Source organism: Sarcophilus harrisii, chromosome 4 (genome assembly GCF_902635505.1).
Source record: "Sarcophilus harrisii chromosome 4, mSarHar1.11, whole genome shotgun sequence".
In the NCBI taxonomy this organism is placed as follows: domain Eukaryota; kingdom Metazoa; phylum Chordata; class Mammalia; order Dasyuromorphia; family Dasyuridae; genus Sarcophilus; species Sarcophilus harrisii.
This window is the reverse complement of record NC_045429.1, coordinates 163,179,776-163,198,903: the sequence shown is the minus strand read 5'-3', so window position 1 is coordinate 163,198,903 and position 19,128 is coordinate 163,179,776. Positions and strand designations below refer to the sequence as shown.

General features: G+C 34.1%; 1 protein-coding gene across 3 annotated transcripts in view; it reads right to left on the bottom strand.

Moving 5' to 3' along the window:
- SLC18B1 (solute carrier family 18 member B1) overlaps positions 1 to 19,128 on the bottom strand; it is a 47,311-nt gene that overhangs the window by 10,682 nt on the left and 17,501 nt on the right. For all 3 annotated transcript variants that reach the window (XM_003769450.4, XM_031964245.1, XM_031964246.1), the window contains exons 5-10: positions 18,030 to 18,103; positions 15,626 to 15,773; positions 14,417 to 14,573; positions 3,426 to 3,562; positions 1,775 to 1,876; positions 887 to 978 (exon numbers count right to left, since the gene is read on the bottom strand). In XM_003769450.4, coding sequence (XP_003769498.1) covers positions 887 to 978; positions 1,775 to 1,876; positions 3,426 to 3,562; positions 14,417 to 14,573; positions 15,626 to 15,773; positions 18,030 to 18,103 — 710 coding nt within the window. The remainder of the gene's footprint in view (positions 1 to 886; positions 979 to 1,774; positions 1,877 to 3,425; positions 3,563 to 14,416; positions 14,574 to 15,625; positions 15,774 to 18,029; positions 18,104 to 19,128) is intronic.

The following is a 19,128-nucleotide window of genomic DNA, read 5'->3' as shown; positions in this document are numbered from 1 at the left end:
TTAACAAAGGTTTTTTGGAAGTAGTTCTTTTGGCAAAGCTTGGAGTGGTTGCTTTGCTAAGCTGGGAAGAAATCCAGCACCCAGGATCTTTAGTAACCCTTGCTCCCCTCAAAAGCAACCAGTTCAAGTTCACCAGAACTTGTAATACCAAAGTTCACTTTTAATGGGGTGACCAGTCCCTACAATTGTCCTATTTCGTAATTCTGCCTTAAGGTCATAACCGTCCCCTCTTAATGGTTGAGATAAAGGTGTTATAGACGTTCCTTAATGTCATTAGAATATCAGTAACCTCCATCAATGAGGCTATCCCCACCTAGATCTCTGCATTATGTCATTGTTCTTGTTATTCCATAAAAGGCTTGCTGTTTGGATATTGGGGGCTAGACTCTTTGAGATGATAGTCTCATCTAGCCCTGGGATCTATTCCTCCCAGTATTTCTCTCCATTTAATAAACTATTGAATTGGTCTTCAATCTCTGTCTTGCTCAGTAAGTTCTTAAAAAAAAGTTGCTTTTAAAGGACAAAAGAGAACAAAAGCTGCTAGATTTGGGTGAGTTTTTTGTTTTTGTTTTCATCAAAGCACCAGAACTGTTTCCTTTATTTTGGCACACAAAAAGAAATTTAGCATCAATATTTTGAAATGAAGAAGGGTATTACAGGGCAATCTTTTAATCATACTTGATTCTTTCATTTTTCTTAGTAGCTTAGATCATTTAATAAGTTCAGATTCTTGTGCTATGGAAGGGATGGCCAGAATTCCATATGTCCAGCCCCAAAGGTAACTCGCTGATAAAAGGAGGTTCAACAAAAATATCAAATTTACTTAATTATTTAAAGACTTCTTAATGACAAGTCAGACAATAAATGTTGAGAAAAGAAACTTTACCTTTCAATATGCAAGATTGGAATAGGTCCTAAAAGCATATAACATACTGCTGTTATTATGTTTCCAAAAACCAAGAGCCATTTCCTTAGGTACTAATAAAAAAAAAAAAAAAAAAAAAAAGACAAAGGCCAGATGAAATCAAAACAAGTAAAAACTTTTACTAACAAAGTAGCAGAAGTTAAAGTTAAGACAATGCTATTTATAAGATTCAAATGAATAGAGAAAACAATTCCCCTTTCATTTTGAGAGAAAAAAAAAGAATGGTAAACTGAATGAAGATAAGGACAGAATTCATCAATGACAATCATCAGCATCATAATAATAATTACATTTATATGCTACTTATTATATGCTTTACAATTACCACATTTTCATCTCATTATTATCCTTCAAAGAAAATTGGGGGAGAATGAAGAAAAAGTTCTTGTTTGCTTATTGTACATACTTACTAATCTTAGAGATGCCTTTTGAGTTATGATTTCCAGAATTAAATAATAATTATATGCCAATGTCTTCACCAAATCTCACCTTTAAAAAAAAGGCTACTTGTAAAATTAGAACAGAGGCATGAGATAGGGAGGAAAAGATCTCTACTGTAAACCTATTTTCTTTTAAATCCACAAATTGCAAATTTTGCTTCATGCGCATACTTTAAAAGGGGCTAAAGATTATGAGGTAAAATAACAAAGAGATTCAAATCTTTCCTTTTTAATCAAGCTTCAGGAACCACTATAAACAATATTGAACAATTATCCAGGAATTATCCAGGAAAAATATCCAGGAAAGGAGAGGAAAGAAGGAAGGAATTAAAAAGAAACATTACTGGTGTTTTACAACCAGAAAATATGAAAACACTTAAATTCTTAAGATGAAAGAAAGAATACTTACTGGAATTTTATCACTTAGCAATCCAAAGAGAGGTGAAGAAATAGAATATGATAATGCCAATCCCAGAAATACGAGTCCCACATATCCTGATGACAAATTAAACTGCAAGAAAAATACTACACTGAAATCATATTAAGTCATTGATCTAAGTCATTGATCCTGAAGTTCTTAACCCTTCAGGAGTTTGTCAGTGGATTTTTCAGAAGGTCTCTGAATGTGTATGGGAAAACAGTTACATCTTTCTTTATTTAAAGTAACCCCTAAAAGAAACTTCTTTTTAATTTAAGAATTTAAAAAAAAAAACAAAGCATGTTTCTGAAAATCGGTCCATCAGCTTCACAGGATTTGTCAAAGGGGTCCATGAACTCCCCAAAAGGGTTAATAATCTCTGATTCAAATAATGTCCCTCCTTTTACGCTTCCACCACTTTTCATCTTCCTATTCGTTAGTATGAATCAACTAATAACATTAAGACCCTTTTTTAAATATATCTTCCATTCAACTAATGTAAGCCTTTTTTTTAAGGGGAAGAGCAGTGTGGCAGGGACAACTTGGAACAGAGAAAAGAACACTGAACTAGGAGTCTGAAGGCTTCCTTCTTAAGTTCTGGGTGCTTCTCACAATCCAGAAGCTGACAGGTCAGTAACCTCTCTGGGCTTTAATTTATTCATCTATAAAAAAGAAATAAGTATGGACTCAATGAGATGTCTATATGGAGTCCCTTTGAAAATTGTAAAGTACTATACAAATTTAAAGTGGTTTACTAGTTTAGAGTTTTAAATGTTTTCTTAAAGATGATGTTATTAATTTTACCTCCTCTTCCCTTCTTCTCCCCAGGAAAAATTGAAGTCTATCACTAACAAAATATATCAAAAAACAGAATTTAAGCTAATTCATCTTCTTATCTCTAAGAAGTGAAGACTTTAGAAAAAAATCACAGGATATAAAAAAACTAAATACAGTGTTTAATCATTTACATATTAAAGAAATATTAATAATTAAATCAATTTGGCCTGTAAGCTAAGCCAGTTATCAGTACTAATTCTTTCAAATTATTTTAATGGATCTAATGATTTCATGAATGTGGATATTCTCTTCATCTGTGCAGATCACAACCCATCAACACCTTCTTCTCCTGAAACAATACTTTTTTCTGTTCTCTCTCCACAGACACAGCACAGACAATTTATCCAAAATGTCCCAATGAAGACTTGGACTATGCTTAATGTTATCATCTGAAGGCTATCTAAAAAAGATTAGGAATTATGCTGCTTTCCCTGAAGTTTTCTAGGTCACTTTTTCCTTCTCATAGTTGTCACCTTTCCAGTGGAAGTTTTAACTTTTGTAAAACATTTTTGAGATTTGCAAAAAAGCCTTTTAAGTACATGATTCATTTGAACCTCACATTTTGCATCCAAATGAGGAAACTGACAACTGGTAAGTGTCAGAAAGAGATGCATTCCCAGCCCCTTCTTCACTTCAGGTGGAGCATCATACCACTATACCAAAGGAAATAGGGAACTCTGAGCTTAAGAGAAACTTTCTGCTCTTATATTTTTCATGTCCATGTAGAGGCCATTCCTAAAAGCAAAGACACAGGCAATTTATGGTTATATGCGAAATTGAAAATGTTCATATTAACATTACTTACTTTATTCAATATAAAGAGAGACAATGTAGGGTCCAAGAAGCCAAAGCATCCACTTAAAGAAATGATGACAAATGATATAAATCCAACCTTGGGTAGAGTAATGAGTTTCCAGAATGAGTGTTCACTAGGAGCAGACTCTGTTGAGCAAAGCAAATAATAAGAATAATAGTAATCTTAAATTCAACTTTTGAAAAAGTTGTTGATAATTCTTATTTTATGATCATCTTTATTTCTCAAAATTCTTCTCCTTCTTCCCCATATAGAGATCCAATCCTATTAATTATGAAATGGATACCTATGAGATTTGGTAGTCTTCAAGTCCAATCTTCTCATTTGAAGATATAGGTTCAGAGAACTAAAATGACTTGTCTAAGGTCACAAAGTCACTTAATGATCTAGCTGGGAAAATATTTTCCAGAAACTGGAAAAGACTGCAAATCTTTGCTTAACAAATTCTCTCTTGTATTTGACACACTAGCTCTTAAAACAGCACCTAACTTTCCTAACCAGTCATGAGAGTTACTCTCTTAGGTTGAATCAGTGTCAACCCAGTGAAACGGCTTCAGTATTGTACCCTGGAATCTAACCTTGACCTTGTGTTGACTAAATCTATTATCAGGGATTCAGATGAAGGTACACTTGCAGATGACCCAAAGTTGGGAGTGAGAGACAGTGAAGGCACTGGATGATAGAGTCAAGATACAAAATGTTTCTAAAGGCTAATGTAGCCTTTAAGTACAAATCTAAAATGATTACACTTATCTCTGTTAAAATTTAAGTCTAACAATTAAAAGCAAACAAATTCCATCTGCACAAAAATCAGAAATGGAGATACCTCTTCACGTGAAAACATCTGGAAGCATCAGTTTAATGTGAGAAAACAATATGACACAGTAGTTTTTTAAAAGATAGTACAATTTTAAATTGCATTGAGACGATACATAGAACAAAAGAAGAAACTCTACCAGGATTCTTCTGGTTACTATGTTGTAAGAAGAGTACTAGAAAACTGGAAAAGGCACAGAGAGGAGCAGAGACCACATTATATACTGATTTGTTGAAGTAGTAGCAAAGCATATGGGAGAGTCTCCTCATCATAAACTCAGCTAAGGCAAGCTATATTTAAAAGTTGGACTCCAATACAACAGAACAGGTGAGGTTACAAAGTTCAGTAAAAGATGGGTGCCACTTTGTGGCTAAAAATGGTAACTGCATTTTTGGAAAAGCAAAAGACAGGTATTATATAACCAGAGTTCAAACTGAGTAGTTTTGAGTCGTTTATTTTTAAATTCAAATCTAAATTCTTGCCTGATATTTTGAAGACAATTTAGCTAGAACCTTAAAATTCTGCCATTTAAAAATATTTTTTGAGTATCTGATCTGTAATAAAACACACACACACACACACACACACACACACACACACACCCTGGAATAAGGACATAAAACCATTTCCCCTGGGAACCTTTTGAAAATCTAATAATGTATACAGAAAGGGCCAAAAACAAAACAATAAATATTAACAACCAAAAAAAAAAAAAAAAAAAAAAAAAACTCCTGAAACCCACTGGAATTAATTTCAAATAAACAGAATAAACAAGTAAATATATATACTAAGAAACTACTGGATTGATTTGTGGGATTAAATTACATAAAATTAACCAGGAGTATTTCAATCCCTTCTTTTTAACATCTTCAATCTCTGTTTCCCCACAGTCTAATTTATTTCCCTCTTCAAAACAGATATAAATATCTTCTTTTTATTTTAGACTGCTCTCCTTTCTTCTAATTAAAACTGCCCTCAAGTGATCTCTAGGAGATTCTTTCACTTCTCACTACTTTGTTTAGCCCACTTAGTTTAGCCCCTCCTACTATTCTGAAACATCCTTGTCCAAGTATAATAACCTTTTGAGATATTTCTAGTCCTTTTCTTTACTACCTCAGAGACTTCACCTAATGTGATTTAGGTCACTTATATGGAGATACAGAGGTATTGTAAAGAAAGCAGTGGGCTTGAAGTCTGGAGTCATGGGTTCAAATCCTGCTTTGGATTTGATTTAAGATTTGAATGATCTGGGCAAGTTACTTAAACCCACTTATCTTCAGTTTCCTCATATGTAAGATGGAAACATCACCAACACCTACCTCACGGAAATATTGTGAGGATAAATTGAGATAATTTATATAAAGCACATTATAAACTTTAGTCACTGTCACATATACAAGATTCTGGACTTTAGCTCAAATCTTCTTCACTCTGAAGCTAGATCTCTAGCCACCCTGTAATGCTGCCTCCTTATCAGTTTATACTAAAAATTATATTATTGTATGACTATATATAATTATATAGTTATATTAATAATTAATAATAATAATATACTCCCAAATCCAAGTTCAATGTCAACTTTTTTTCTGAAATTTCCTCTCATATCTTTACTATCACCTTGATGGTAGAAGTTTTCATCCAGCAGTCCCATTAACACATTTATCATTTCAAAAGCAAAACTAAGCAACATAGTATAGTGAGAGAAAGAATATTAGGTTGAGAATTGGAAAACTGTGGTTCCAGATCATTCACTAGCTTCTGACTTTGGAAAAGTCACTTAGCCTTATTTTTTTTTCTTATGGAAGCAATTGAGCAAAGTGACTTGCCCAGGGTCACATAGCTAATAAATATCTGAGTTGGATTTGAACTCAGAGCTGAGCCAACATGGTGTTGTAAAGGCAGGATTTGAACTCAGGTTTTTTCCTGATTTCAAGGTCTGGGCTCTATCTACTATGCCAACTAGCTACTCCCAGATTTTTCTTATTGAAAAATAAGAAGTTAGGATTGCTTGGGAAATCTTAACTCATAGAACAGAATGTACCATTAAATAAACAGGCTGATGCACTCCTCCTACGCAATTTGCCCTCTCAGCAACTGATTTCTAAGATCCTTCCAGCTTTAAGATCTTATGTACCTGCTTCCAAAAGCAGTCCCTCATCCTGCTTTCCAGTTCTTTGTTCCTGTTTATAGCTAGCAGGAAATCACTCTGATATCTTTGCCAAAAAAAAAACAAAAAAACAAAATGCAATCATGAAAGTTAGAAATGACTGAAACAATTGAACAACAAATGATTATCTCCCAACAGCTTTCCTCTCCATGTCCCAATTCATACTGCCAACTTAATCTTTGGAGAAAACACCTCCTTTTTGATGTCATCCCTCTGATCAAACATATTCATTATCTTCCCAGTGCCTAAATGAAAAAGGGCAAACTTCAGAGTCACATTGTACCTTCTCTCCTTCATTCTAGCCAGAGCATTCTTGCCTTACTACACATACCTTGTTTTCCAGACTTCATGTATTCCACCACTTGTTCTGTGCTCTCTGTACTATTTCCATTTATCAAAATGTTCTATCCTTCAAGTTTTAATTGAAATTCTAACTACTCCATGAAAACTTCCCTGATCACCCCAATAAGAAATGATTATCTGTCCTTCTGCACTATTATTGTAAACCTCTATTATTAAAAAATTATAAACATATGGCTGTTATATGTATCTTAGTTTTTAATAAAATATATACATATGCTGTCATATTAATAATTATGTAAATACGTAAAACATGAGATAAAAATAAAGCATGCTAGATGCTTTTGATGGTAGAGTCACTAGGAAGGCCTGGAGTTTATCATTAGGAGAGTAACATAGCTGGGTCTGCCCTTCAGGAAAAATCATTTTGGCAGCTGTGTGGAGGATGGATAGGTAACAGGTAAAAGTTGATAAGAGCTGAATTAAAGCAGTAGTTATGTTAATAGAATAGTTTAAGATGTAAGAAATACTGTGGGAATACAAAAATAAGATTTGATAAATGATTAGATATATGGGGTAAATGAGTAAAGAATTAAAAAATAATAGTGAGGCTGGGAATTTGAGTGCCTGGGAAGATGGTGCTATCATTTAAAATGATAGAATATATGGAAATGGAATGGATGGGGAGGGGGAGAGAAAGACAATATTATGAAATCTTCTATGATGACCTAAACCCATTCCAGTCTGCTTATCTTGTGGGACTCACCCAATTGCACGTGAAAACAAAAAAGAGAGGTAAGGAGATAGAAAAGGAGAAATTCTTATTCAACAGTAACTAGCTTGGAGCAGAGAAGCTTGTGTCATGTATAACCATAAGGTAATAATATTATGCCCTGGGGCTAAGGGATATCTAAGATTCTGATTGCATGACTGCTGCTGGTATCTGAGACATGGTTAGGTTATAAGTACTCTGTGGGACTGAAGCTGAAGAACAAACATTAGACAGTAGGAAAAGTATTGAGTAATGGTGGGTGAAGGGAGTGGAAATATTGTGTTGGAGATGAGTTTATGACTGGCTATCTTTCCTATTCTCTGGTTAGTTGTTCACATACCCCTTAAGATCATACCCCAGAAACACAAAGTTGGGGGGAAAATATTGCATCCAGTGTTTCTGATAAAGGCTTCATTTCTAAAATATATAGAGAATTGAGTCAAATTTTTAAGAATACAAAGCATTCCCCAAATGGTCATTTATTCATTAAATAGTCAAAAGATATGGACAATTTTCAGATAAAGAAATTAAAGCCATTTCTAGTCACATGAAAAAAATGATCTAAATTATTACTGATTAGAGAAATACAAATTAAGACAATTTTTTGAAGTACTTCTTCATACCTCCCAGATTGGCCAAGAAAACAGGAAAAGAAAATTATAAATGTTGGAGGGGATGCAGGGAAACTGGGACACTAATTAAAAGCATTGTTGTGGACTGATCCAACCATTCAGGAGAGCAATCTGGAAAGGGTTATCAACTGTACATATATCCCTTTGCTCCAGCAGTGTTTTCACTAGGCCTGTATCCCACAGAGATCATTAAAAAAAGGGAAAAGGACTCACATGTACAAACATGTTTGTAGAACTTCTTTTTGTAGTGGCAAGGAACTAGAAATGGAATGGATGTCCATCAGCTGGGGAATGACTGAATAAGTTATGATATATGCATGTAAAGGAATATTATTGTTCTATAAGAAATGACGAGGAGGCTGATTTCAAAAAAACCTGGAAAGACATGAACTGGTGCTTAGTAAAGTGAGTAAAACCAAGAGAAGATTGTAAAGAGCAACAACAAAATTATGTGATAATCAACTGTGATGGACTTGGTTTCTTTCAATAATGAAATGATTCAAGACAATTCCAATAGACTTGTGATGGAAAGAATCATCTGCAATCAGAGTGAAACTATGGAGACTGAATGTGGATCAAAACATAGAACTCTCACTTTTTGTTATTTGTCTGTTTGTTTGTTTTTTTCCTTTTCATCTGATTTTTCTTGTGCAGCATGATGAGTGTGGAAATACATTTGGAAGAATTGCACATTTAGCCTATATAAGATTGCCTGTTGTCTAGGGAAGGGGAAAAAAAGAAGGGAGGGAGAGAAATTTATAACACAAGATTTGTAGAATGTTGAAAACTATCTTTGCATGTATTTTTTAAAAAAAAAGATTGCAAAGAAATAAAATAAAATAAAATTTGAAAAACAAAACAAAACAAAACAATGCCACAGTCCCCCAAAGTGTCTCCTACTTGCTTTAGATTTAAAAATCATTTCACTATAATTATTCACAGGTTGAAATGACAATTTATCAAGTTATAAGTCAGGAAAAACAACACTGTCAACTGCACTGAGGCTGGTTCACAAGATTATAGTAGAGCAGGGACCATTATTTTAACAAAAACCTTACAATCTTATCAAGGCACAAGAGACAAAAAGAAAATTCTGCTGGATTTTGGCAGAGACACGTTTAATTCAGTGAAAATAATCTTGAATTTTTAGTTATATGGGACAGGTTCATATCTTAGTTCATACCCTTATAACATTAGAAAAATTACTTAATTTCTCTGAGTCTATTTCTTCATCTGAAAGATGGAGAAAATATTGCGTCCACCATCTATCTTTTACAAAGCTGTAAGGAAACATCTATAGAAAACAGTTATTTTTGTAATAATTTCAATATATTACAAATGAATAATTGCACAAGAGAATCTGTGTAAAAGACAACAAAGATATATGAATAAAAAAGGAAAAAGAGATAGACCAGTTCTGTAGCAAGTGTGAAGGATGACATACAAAAGGCCCACATGCTTTACTCCTATTTATACCATGTCAAGATTTTCTGAGGAAGGATTCCAGCATACTGGGAAGATTCCCCACCCGATAATTCTGCTTCCTAAAGGGCTGTAGAAGGTAGGAGAGAGGCTGCTCAGTGAGTTCCTTTGAGATTTTTCTTGTTTGTTTATTTGGTTCTCAAAGAGACTGAAAAGAAGTGAAGAATAGGTTGTAATCTGGGAGTAACAACATCAATGAGAGCACAAATCCATTAATAATAATTAGTTACCCAAGCAGCAAATCATTAGAAAATTTTTATTAAACACATACTACATAATTGTCCCTGCCCTACGGAAGCTAACAAAAACAAAGTATCTTTGCTTTAAGTACATTGCAGGAGGTGACCAATAAAATAAAGGGCTAGATTAAATCTTTTCAAAATAGAAACTATGCCCTTGAGACACAGCAATTTTAGCTGGCTCCACAATCTTGAACACCAAAAACCCAAACAAAATAATAACCTGATAAACTAACAACTGAGAAGAATCCCTAATTTTTTACAGGGTCATTTAGCAATCTCTCCCACCACCTGCTGCAATCCTCCAGGAAGCAAGATTGTATAAGCTGAACTGTTTTCATAAGAAATCAACTTTATACCTTAACTTATCTCTCTTTCTCTCTCTTCCAGTATTACAGAAGTGCAAATACAAGATATTAGTTCTGCCAAATACAGTGATCAACCAGAGAGCAAGAGGAATTGAGAGAGAATATATGTATGGTTTTATGGCATTCCATTAACCCTGAGGGAAAGAGCACAGTATCTATCTGGGGTCTCCCAGAAGCATGTAAGGCAAAGATCTGGAGTGATAAGTGGTGAATTGCCCAGTGAGGGAAGAGGTTGATTGAGATACTTTGAGATCCAAAACTCAAGGGAAACTATCATCAAAGAAGAGGGAGTAAAATAAAAGGAGTAAAAGAAAATAATAAAGGGGAAAAAAGAAGATGAAATTACCAAATATATCAGGAGGAAAAAAAATCATTAAAAACAATGAGCACAAATAGATAAGCCAATAGGGAAAATAATAATAGTAGAAGAGAATATAACTTCTAGGTCAATTAAAAGAATTTAGGCACTGATGCAATGCAAAGGAAATGAATCAATGACTAATGAGGAAAAGGAGCCTATAAATTTACAAGAGAACATGGGGTCACAGCAGTTTATTCCTGAATGGTTTAAAAGAGAAATTAAAATTCTGAAATATATGTCCTGAAGAGCAAAAATTATGGGCAAAATAGAAAAATCCAAATCCATGTGGCCTTATCAAAGAGACAAGTGAGGATAATTGATTTTAAGTGCAAATACATAGATGCAAAGGACAATTGGAAGAAAAAAAAGCAACATTGCAATAACATTAAAAACAATGCAAAAACATTAAAAAGTTTCTTCATACAACTAAAATGTACTGAAAAGCTTTAACAATACAACTTAGGAATTATAGGGTTCCCAGAAAAACACATTAAAAAACCTGGACACAATATGACAAGAACGCTGCTGAGAATTTTTGAACACTGCCAACAAACTGTCAATCAAGAGAATCCACAGATTACCTCTAGGAAAAAAAGAAAAGTGAAAAGAATAAAAATTATGTTGCAGCCTCCAAGATACATAGTGATTTAAAAATAATTCCATTAAGATAAAACAAATTACAAAGTGACTATGAGAAAGACTTTCAAATGTAAAGGGAAAAAAAATTCAAACGACACAAAATTATTCTGCATTAATTAGAACCACAGGAGTAAATGGAAAAACATATTCCAGAGCAAAGGAACTCAAAATGCAGCCCAAATTTATCTTGTAAATCTGAACCTATTAATATAAAAAGGTGAATGTTTGATTTTAAAAAAGGTATTTAAAACATTCCTAGAGAGAAAACTAGATCTAAAGAAATTATCTGTTGCTCAAATATCCTAGGCAACAGAAATACAGGAAGGGCAAATAAATACAGTGACCAAGGACAACAACAACATAACAAGAAAAAGACCATTAAAGAAATTTCTTTCTAAATATACATGAGGTGATGATGACAAGAATTAAGAACAAAAATTAAATAGAAGGGATGGTGAAGAAACAGTTCTGAAATATCACGAAGTAAGTCATAGCACTCCACCTACAAGTGGATCTATTTTGAGGGGGGGGGGGGGCAGAGCTGAGTTACAGAACAGGAGGACATCTAAGGAGGAGTGCAAACAGGAAGTAAACAGGCAATAATGCCTGAGACCCCCGGGGAAGTGGTGTCTGTGAAACAGGGACTGCCTTGTGGGCAGGAACTCTGGTCTCACTGAGATCGCATCATTAACGGGAGGCGTCTCCTTCTCTGTTTGGCTGTGCATGTGTCCTCATAGACCCTATTTAAGCTGTGGGATGAGGAAGCAGGAGCTCATCAGTTCACTAAGAGTCAGCAGGAGGTCAACTAAGCAGGATGTGAACACGTGAATAAAAGACCTTGAGCTTGAACATGGCCGTTCTCAAGTGCTCTATCGTGTATTTAAACCATTGTTCCTATGAAATGATGGTCAGAGACCTCTGAAGACCTCAGACAGAAGTAAGCTTGGTAAAAATGGTTTAAGCCCTGCAAAAGACAGTGACCGGAGGGTTCTCTGAGGGCCTGGGAATTAGCAGAGCCTGGCAGGAGTGAATGCAGTGTGGGCATTCACAAGGGTATTCACAAAAGTAGTGAATGACTTGTGGGCATTCACAAGGACATATAGAAGGGGTGTGGGGAGGAAAAAGATAGAGGGGAATATATGACATATCTTAATCAAGTTAAAGGTTAAAAAGAAAAAGAAAATATTCTGGAGTCTCTCTGGAAAAAGATGGCCTTCCAAAGGATGAACAAGAAGGCAGAAGACTGAAAAGATAATAAGAAAGGAGAAATATTATTTCATTGGTGGGAGGAATGTTTTTATGGGGAAAAGAAATTTCTTATAAAGGGAAATGGACATCTTACAATAGGTAAAATCTATAGGGATTTGATGCTTAGAAAGATGATTCATACTGTCTTAAGGAGCCAAAGTTCCTGAGCACAAGTGAGGCTAGAATAGAGGAAGAGCACAGACTCAGGAAAGAGACTTCAAGGAAAATGTAGGGGGAAAAATACCAAAGAGATGGGAAAGGTCAATAATGACCTAGATGATCAAAGGCATAGGAAAATTTCTAAAATTTTCTTTAGGTAAAATTCTTTCTATTACCTATAGGAAAATGGTATTTTTAAGATGAGAAATAGCAGGAAAAAAAAGCAGGCCAGACACAAGATCACTGGACAATAATACAGAAACTGTTTAGATGAAGAAACCCCACCAAATAGATAAACCTTGGAAGCTTTAATTTCATGAAGAACAGAAAGATCACAAAAGCCTAAATAAGTATATAAGGGTCATGAATCAAAGAATAAAAATCTAGAATAGAGAAGATGGATAATGAATAAAATTAAGGGAAGGAAATTTTTTTTTTTTAGAAAAGAGTGCTGAAAAAAAATTTTTTTAAATCATGAACAAAATAAGTTGAAGGCAAGAAGAGGAAGAGAAATTATACTTGACCAATTGACTAAGAGAAAAAAGAAAGGGGAGAGGGTAATCAAATAACTAAATAAAACCAAGAAAGGAAAAAAGGTTCTCTTAAAAGCTACAAAGGAAGAGAAGGTACAATCTGCATGGTTTCTTCACTTGGGAGTTCCTAATACCAATGAAATCATGGGTCAAGTTTTTATCTCTATCAAATTAGGAAACATTTGAAATATTATTATGTTTATTTTTAATTGAAGGATTAAAAATAAAATAAAATAAAACCAGCAATTTCTCCCTACTCAGTGCTAAAAAGGGAAAGGAATTTGACTGGTAAATGAAATTTCTACATGAGGAAACTCATGCTAAAATGCAAGTCAGCATTCTTCTCTTCAACTTAATCAAGAGCAAAAGTATAGCATGGAGAAATGGGAAACTGGCAACTGTGGAATGTAAAGAAGAAAAAGGAGTTTTGATTTGAGGTAACAGAAAGTGTCAACTGGAAAAGTCATGACCACTATAGATAGAATCATCCCTAAGCAGATGCTAGAGATAAGCTTTGCTTTCTTTACAAGTTTATTTATAGCTAAGTCTCACACCTAACAACACATAGTTTGCAGAACTATGCCCTCCTATATGGTGAAATTTTCCTGGTCTTATGGATTGTCATTTGGAGTTCCTTTTGCTCCATTATTTTATTGCTAAAACATGACTGTTTATTATTATATTTTAAATGTAATAACCCAACTCTTCTACTTAGTAGTTTGTTACTTTAAACAAATCATTTAAAACTATAGTTCTCAGTTATCTCATCTATAAAAGAGCTTATGCTAGATGTAAGGGGATTATACTAAATAGGGATTTTTAATCTTTTTTTTGGTATCATGGGCTCATTTGGCAGTCTGGTGAAATTCAAGAGTCCCTTCTCAGAATAATGTTTTTTAACTGAATAAAACAAAACATATAGGATCACAAAAAACCCAATTATATTGAAATATGGTTATCAAAATATTAAAAAATCAAGTTCATGTCATATAGTTATCAAAATATAAGAAAATCAAGTTTACAGATCCAAGGTTAAGAAACCCTAAATTAGACTGATCCCCTTTGGTAATAAAGCTGTAATCCCAAAGCTATAATCCCATGATAATAGTTACATTTTTTAAAAAGGAAAAGTGGAAATTTTACAATTCATATTATAGACAGAGATAAACATAAATCATGTGTTCATCAATTTGGGGAAGGGTTATACATTCACAAGACTATTCTGTCTAGTCAAGCACCAAAAGTAGTTGGAAATGTAGTCTTACCATAATTAGGTAAAATACACATGTTGAGTGGCACCATCAGCAGAACTAAGCATCCAAGAAAAATAAAGGGTACTTCATAGCCAAAGGTTTGGTATAAAAAACCACCTAGAGGAGGTCCCAAAACTAGGCCCAGACCAGAAAAGATTTCAAGGCTTCCCTAAAAGTAAGAAAACAAAGAAAAACCAAGTGAACATGTTTTACTGGTAACATTAAAACTGCTAAGTTCTTAAAGGTCACCCAGAAGCAAACTATTACATAGCCATTTTCCCTCATCAAAGTTAAGCTAGCTTCCTTGAACTTAGCTAGAGGCAATTATTTTGCTGATAGGGTAGCTTTTTATAATAACCAGTATAGGTATAGGGTACATACCAAGCAAATTTCCCACTACTAATAAAGTTTTTCTTCAAGGAAATAAGAAAGCCCATTAAGAGTGAAGTGTAAGAAATGAGTGGCAGTATAAAATCTAGAAATTAAAGTGATATGTGATATAACCATCTGTATAGTTGTTTTATATCCATGCATTACTCAATCTTCAAAAAGTCCATGGCAGCAGGAAGGCCCATAGTTTTTAATATTTAAAAGTGGGAGATTAGGACCCAAATTTTCATGCTGTTCTATAGAGAATAGATCTCGTACCAGGGCAAATGTGGTTACTTACATTCATGCTTCCATCTAGCTGGAAAGGGGGAAAAGTAGTTTCAAAGAAAATTAGAAGTAAAGGAATAATTTGGCTTTTACCTCATTTACTTATAATTTTCTCTCTTCAGAAGGTTGTGAAAAATGGGTTACATCTTCCTAAGCAACTACAGAGTCAGTAATGATAATTCTGTGGTCTTGGAATATAAGATAGTAATGCAGTATTTTTTCTCACCCAGACCTGTGATTCCATCCACATAGGGATAAAAACTGGTGAGAAAATGCTTTCTACGAAGCCAGATGTTCTACTATTTGGTAAATTATGGTCTTAGAGGACTGTTTGGAACACTGAGAGGCTAAGTTCAGGGTCACCCAATGTGTGTTTTCAAATTCAAATGGGATCCTTCTTACTCTGAGGTTCTTATTTTCTATCCTGCTTCTCAAGGACCTAGTATAATAAAAGTTTTAGGAGAAGAAAATAATATTAATATGTATGAAAAGAAGAGTCCACAGCCTCTTTAGACATGGGAAAAACTCAGAAGCCAAATATTTGGCAAGCACTAAAAGACATACCATTACTGTAGCTACATTATTTGGAAAAGCTTTTGCAAGAATAGAAAACGATGCAGTTATTGCTGCAGCAAAACTTATGGCGTCCACCACTCTCACTAGAAAACACAGAGTAATAAATACTGGTCCATCAGGAGCTTGGTCCAACATGCTATAAAAGAATAAAAACAATTCTCAAATATAAAGCTTTCTACCTGAATCAACAGATCAGTATAACAGTCTGATTAGCAGATCAAATATTTAATTTCCTCAATCATTATAAGGCAGTTTTGGGTTACAGTCTTACAGCAAGGAGAATACTGATCTTTAAGAATTTAATTTGTTCTGGGGTAACTCAGTTGCTTCTTTTTTTCCCGGTTCTTGAGATAATGTTTGGAGAACACAGTTCCACAGTACCTAGCACAGATGAGGTATTTAAGAAATACTTATTGATAAACTGATGAATGAGGGTGAGAATTTAGCAACCTTAGATTGATTTGAAATCCTTTAGTACTACCCTAAAAATGGAATAGCTTAGTCAGAATTACCCAGAAAGGCTATAAGTCCCTCAGTTTAGAGCTTTAACTTTCATGACTTTGAACTATCTTCAAATCTCTGGCACTGGCTGGCCTAAGGTAAGGAGGGAGTACTTATGATACCTTTTAAGAAAAGACTTGCTTATATTCACTAGGGTCTGCGCTACATTAAAATTGTAACAGGTTAATAGGTATCTTCATTACAACCAGTTTGATGTGTCCTCTAGGATTGGATTTTGCAAAATTGTAACCATCTACTATTACTAATAATACTAATTATCTACTAATAAAAATCCTAGAGCTCAGCATAACAACATTTCTTCTATTCTCTTTCAACTCCTCTCACTACCTAAACTGATTTTCAAAAGACAAGAAAAAAAAATGAACATCAGCAATAATGTCAGGTGTGAGCTACTAAACTTTTGACTTTTTGTGGGACCTAAGATGATAATCTTCTGCATCTAAGCTATACCCGTTTTTCTTACCTAGATTCTTCATGTTCTAATTCTAGCTACACTAATAATATTTTTAAATTTTAATTATTTTAAATGCTTATTATTTATTTTTTTAACATTCTTTTAAAAAAAAATTCTGAGTTTCAAATTCTCTCCCTTTTCCACCACAAGGCAAGTAGTATGATATATCAGTTGTTACATGTGAAATAATACAAAACACATTTCCATATTAGCCACATTGCAACCAAAAAAGCAAGGAAAATAAAGCAAAAAAAAAATTACATTTCAATTTGACTAGTAATACATTTTGATGAGACTAGAAGCAGGTGTGGATTCTCTTTTGTGGCAATAAAACACAAATTTTGGCTTGGCTATAGATCCATGAACCAGTTACTCATGGTTTTATTTGTGTTTCCCAGTCAAATTACAAGAGAGAAAGTACTCAGAGGTTAAAAGGGGAATACTATTTTATTTTAAGAGTTACTGAAAATTATTCTGCATATATTCTGCAAAATAAGTTTGTATCCACCTGACCAAATGAGAATTCTGTTGTCGTTGTTCAGCCATTTTCAGTTGTGGTCAACTTTTCACAACCCCATTTGGAGTTTTCTTGGCAGAGATTCTGAAATGGTTTGCCATTTCCTTCCCCAGCTCATTTCACATATGAGAAAACTAAGACAAACAGTGTAAGTGATTTATCCAAACTCACACAGCTGGTGTCTGAAACCAGATCTGAACTCAGGAAAATGAGTTTTCCTGGCTCCAAACCTAGAACTCTATCCAATGTTCTACCTAGTCATCCAGTGATTGAGCATATGTGGTTCTAAAGAGACAGCATATTGGGGGTACATGGCTAACAAAATGAAGGAAAGCCATGGTCATAGTAGTTTGCTTTTTGGAATAACTACTCTTTACTTTCCCTTTGAATGATCCCTTGTTGCCAAAAACAAACTAGATGCAAAACACTACTTTGTACCTAGATGATTGTTACATCTTTATCTCCCTCAACATATATATGCTTTTTCTGTATGAATTTGCTCCCTCAATATATATCTGCTTTCTCTGTATTAATTTGGTCCCACACTTGTTAGTAAAAGGTTCCGTAGTTGTTTATTGTATATGAAAGTGGCTTAGCCCTCAATGAACTGTTCTCAGGAACAATATATATTTCCAATTCTAGTTTCATTTATTATATTATTTTAGACAAGCTAACTTGTCTGAGCCTCAGTTTCTACATCTAGAGAATTAAAGAGAAATCCTGCATCTTTACCCTCTCACCACCTGTCTCACAAGTATTTAACAAAATTCCAAGCATACTAAAAGAAACTGAAATATATTTTTACTGATTTAAATGAACTCACATAAATTCCAAAATGAATGACTATTTGAAAGGTGATGTTCAACCCAACTCTCCAGCCCAGAAAGCCAGATACTTACCCAAACAGAATTGTAGCTCCTCCTGAGACAAACATTCCTGCCACAAACATAAACTTTGCTCCAATGTGTACAAGCTATAAAATGTTAAATAACAATAATGAGTTACTTACTTCAGCGCTATATCTATGTTAACAAAACTGAGTATCCATTATATCTAAAATTGTACTAAGAGACTCAGAGCATTTATTCTTGTTTTTCCCATATATCCAACCTTGCATTTTCTATGTTAAGTATTACTAAATGTTTGCTGAATGAATTTACAAGATGTAGGGAAGAGTGTGCCATATGATATCTAGCATTTATATAATGCTTTAATGTTTGCAAAACACATTACAAAAAAAAAATTCTCATCCTCATATCCCTAGGAGATGGGTGACTTATTATCCTAATTTTACAGACGAAGACAGATGTAGCACTCCATCTCCTATTATATTTAAATATATTTTAAAAAACAGCTGTCTATTTTGTATCTTTTGGCTTGCTATTATATACCAAGTCAGGACAAGAGATTTTCAAATTTATAGACTAATTATTTAAACTTGTCAATTAAATTTAATTAATTCATTACATTGCCTACCCCTTCTTATCTTGGGTAATATCCCATCTCAGTTTTGCTTCTTGGAATCTTTACTTTCCTTCAAGACTTAAGATAAGGGGCAGCTAGATTGTGCAGTAGTTAAGGCACTGTCCTGTCCTGGAAGTCAAGAAGACCTAAGTTCAACACTTAACACTTACTAGCTAGGTGACCCTGGGCAAGTCACTTATTCCCAATTACCTTGCCCCAAAAAAAGAAAAAAAAAAGACAATTCAAACACCACCTTTTACAAAAGTCTTTCTTGATATCATCAGCAGCTAGTGCCTTTCCTTTCAAACCTAATGGCATGATACTGCTACCATCCTGGTACAAGCCTCTATCTGGACTATTGCAATAATTTGTGCTTGGTTTCCTTGCCACAAGTCTCTTCTTGCTCTGGTCCATGCTCCAATTAGTGTGCAAATTGATTTTCTTAAAGCAAAAGAACAACTATGTCATATTTCTACCCCTTCTCCCCAAAAATAAACTCCAGTTGCTTCTTAAACCTCCAGGATCAAATACCTC